Source organism: Pundamilia nyererei, unplaced genomic scaffold (genome assembly GCF_000239375.1).
Source record: "Pundamilia nyererei isolate P.nyererei 1_Seehausen unplaced genomic scaffold, PunNye1.0 scaffold00134, whole genome shotgun sequence".
Taxonomy (NCBI): Eukaryota; Metazoa; Chordata; class Actinopteri; order Cichliformes; family Cichlidae; genus Pundamilia; species Pundamilia nyererei.
In genome coordinates, this window is record NW_005187535.1 from 1,675,874 (window position 1) to 1,678,295 (window position 2,422).

Below are 2,422 nucleotides of genomic sequence, written 5' to 3' on the forward strand. Positions count from 1 at the left end.
TTTAATTTGATCCTCTCCTCTTCTTCCCTTTTTCTTTGCTCTTCCTCCCTCCTCCTCTTTTCCCTTTCTTCTTCAAGTCTCTTCTGGGCTGCATCATACATATCATTGGTGTAGTGACTTCCTCCATTCAATTCCACCATTTCCTCTATTTTATCTAGAAGATTTTTGACCTGTTTTCTGCTTTCTTTCTGATTATTGATGAGTGAATGGTACCTTCCTCCACACTTGTCTATCAGTCTTTGTAGATGTTTACTTTCTTTTACATAGTCTTCCACTGATTTATCCTGCAGCAGGTCACCATGTGTAAACAGAACTATGGTGTATATGGAAGCATCTGAACCAAAGTTTTCTTCAATCCACGTCACAGCATCCTGTTCCTCTTGTGTGAACCTTGACTTCAGGCTGATGACTAAAAGGAAAGCATGCGGTCCAGGAACTGACTGTTCAATGCACTCTTCAATTTTTGCTTTCACTTCATCTTGTGTTTTGCTTGTGTCAAACAGCCCTGGAGTGTCAATCACAACAATTTTTCTTCCACCTTTTTCTACCTCTTTTCTGAGACAGCCGTCAGTAACAGACTCAGGTGAAATGTCCTCTTTGAAAGCATTTGTATTCCCCAGAATGGTGTTTCCAGATGCACTCTTTCCTGATCCTGTTTTACCAACCAGGATGAGTCTCAGTTCTTCATGATTTGCAGAGCCTGTGGAAAATTAATGATAGCATTTGAATTATTTGAAGGAGTGTGCATGACTAACATGACTTTTTAAAACCATGTTTTAGGGTAAAGTGAGAAAAGGTTCCGATACAGCTGAAGCAGGTGAATTTTCAGGTAGGTTCACTGACACTAGTGATTCTGTAGTCTCATACTCGCAGCTTTTATATGCTGGTGACCACTTAAATTGAAGTCGTTGTAGATGTTCACTGAAAAAAAACCCGACTCCAAAAACAGATATGTTGGCTGAACAAGACAAAGTCCGACACTAGGTTATTTGTTCATATGTGTTGATTAAAAATATATTTAAATAAACACAATGAAATATATTAGAAACAAATCTTCTTCAAATTAAGTCATTTATACTACAGCATAGGTGAACACTTGTTATGTTTATGTATTCATGACAAACCAGCTGTACAAGTTCTTATTCAGCTTACCTTTGTATTGACTTTGGCAGTCAGCAGTTTGTCCACATAATGTCAGTAACACCAGCAGGATGCATCCTTGGATCCAAGCTTTTGCTGCCAACATTTTAGGAAACTCTCAAAAACTTTACATAGAAAAGAAAAAAAAAGGGAAATCATTCAAGGAAAATGTTTCTAATCAGATCACAAGTAAATGTTGAACTACACTGAAAATATATGTTGAATAAATCATGCCCCAAATTGGTTGTTTATACAATTAGCACTGTAGACTTTTTACAGAAACTCTATCAATAAAATCCGTCTTTTAAAGGTTCTATTTTGAACGTACCTGTGCAAGGACTTTCTCTTGTGTACAGTAAACTGGTGGGTCACTAGAATCTTTCAAAGCAGACAGGACACGCCCACTTTGCATTTCCAAGGAAAACAATACTTAAACCAATGCGGAATGGTCGGCTGAGCAGCACCAGCCAGTGGTGACAAGAGGAACAGCATCATGTTCAAGTGAAAGCAGACCTACAGTGTGACGGTAGGTCTGCCTTCTCTAGAAAATGAATGCCTTGAAACAAAAAAAGTTTTGCATATGAAATAAAAAAATATACAGTAATTTAAAGAAAAACATACGTTGGCCTCTATAACTTGATTAATACAGATGTGAAGAGCAGGTTTGTGGGAAATTACATTTTTTTCACAAATACCCTTTCATAACCTAGTTTGTCTCACATAATTGATAGTGACTATAGAACACCAGCAAAATAGGCAAGCATTCAGTAGGTAAGTAAATATATAAATTATATTAGAACAAGAAGTCATTAGAAGTAAAATGAAAATCAGCCTTTTTTATTAGAACAATGATTTTATTTTTTGCACAATTATACACAGAGAAACTGTTGAATCAAATAAACCCCTGCACCAATAGAGAAAACACCCGCATTTTTATTTTATTTGAATATTAACATACTAGTAATTCAAGTAGTGATTACTGAAAACTTTTTCTTAATTTATTCTTAGATCTTTTTTGAACGTTTAAACTTGTTTCAACCTTAAGAAACAACGCTCAACTTTTTTTTTTGAAAACTAGGTCACATTAAAATCCAACACCAGTTCCTTGAATTCAGTGAAGTCATGAAACAAACATGGTTCTATAACTACAGGAAAAAAGTTTAAAATTACATACAAGTATGATTTCAAATTCAGAACCATTAGCCTGACTCCGGAAAACAGATTTGCTGGATGAACGAGGAAAAGTACAACACTAAGCTATTTTTAATGTCTTTTCATGTTC

General features: G+C 35.5%; 1 protein-coding gene across 1 annotated transcript; it reads right to left on the reverse strand.

Annotated features, from left to right (window-relative positions):
• Positions 1-8: 8 nt before the first annotated feature.
• LOC102209098 (GTPase IMAP family member 7-like) lies at positions 9-1,518 on the reverse strand (the record flags this gene model as incomplete). The annotated part of the gene is made up of 3 exons (XM_005743718.1): positions 1,469-1,518; positions 1,153-1,265; positions 9-700 (listed from the first exon to the last, which is right to left on the reverse strand). Coding segments are annotated over exons 2-3 (786 nt in total), but the record flags the coding sequence as incomplete, so codon positions are not given.
• Between the last annotated feature and the right edge of the window lie 904 nt (positions 1,519-2,422).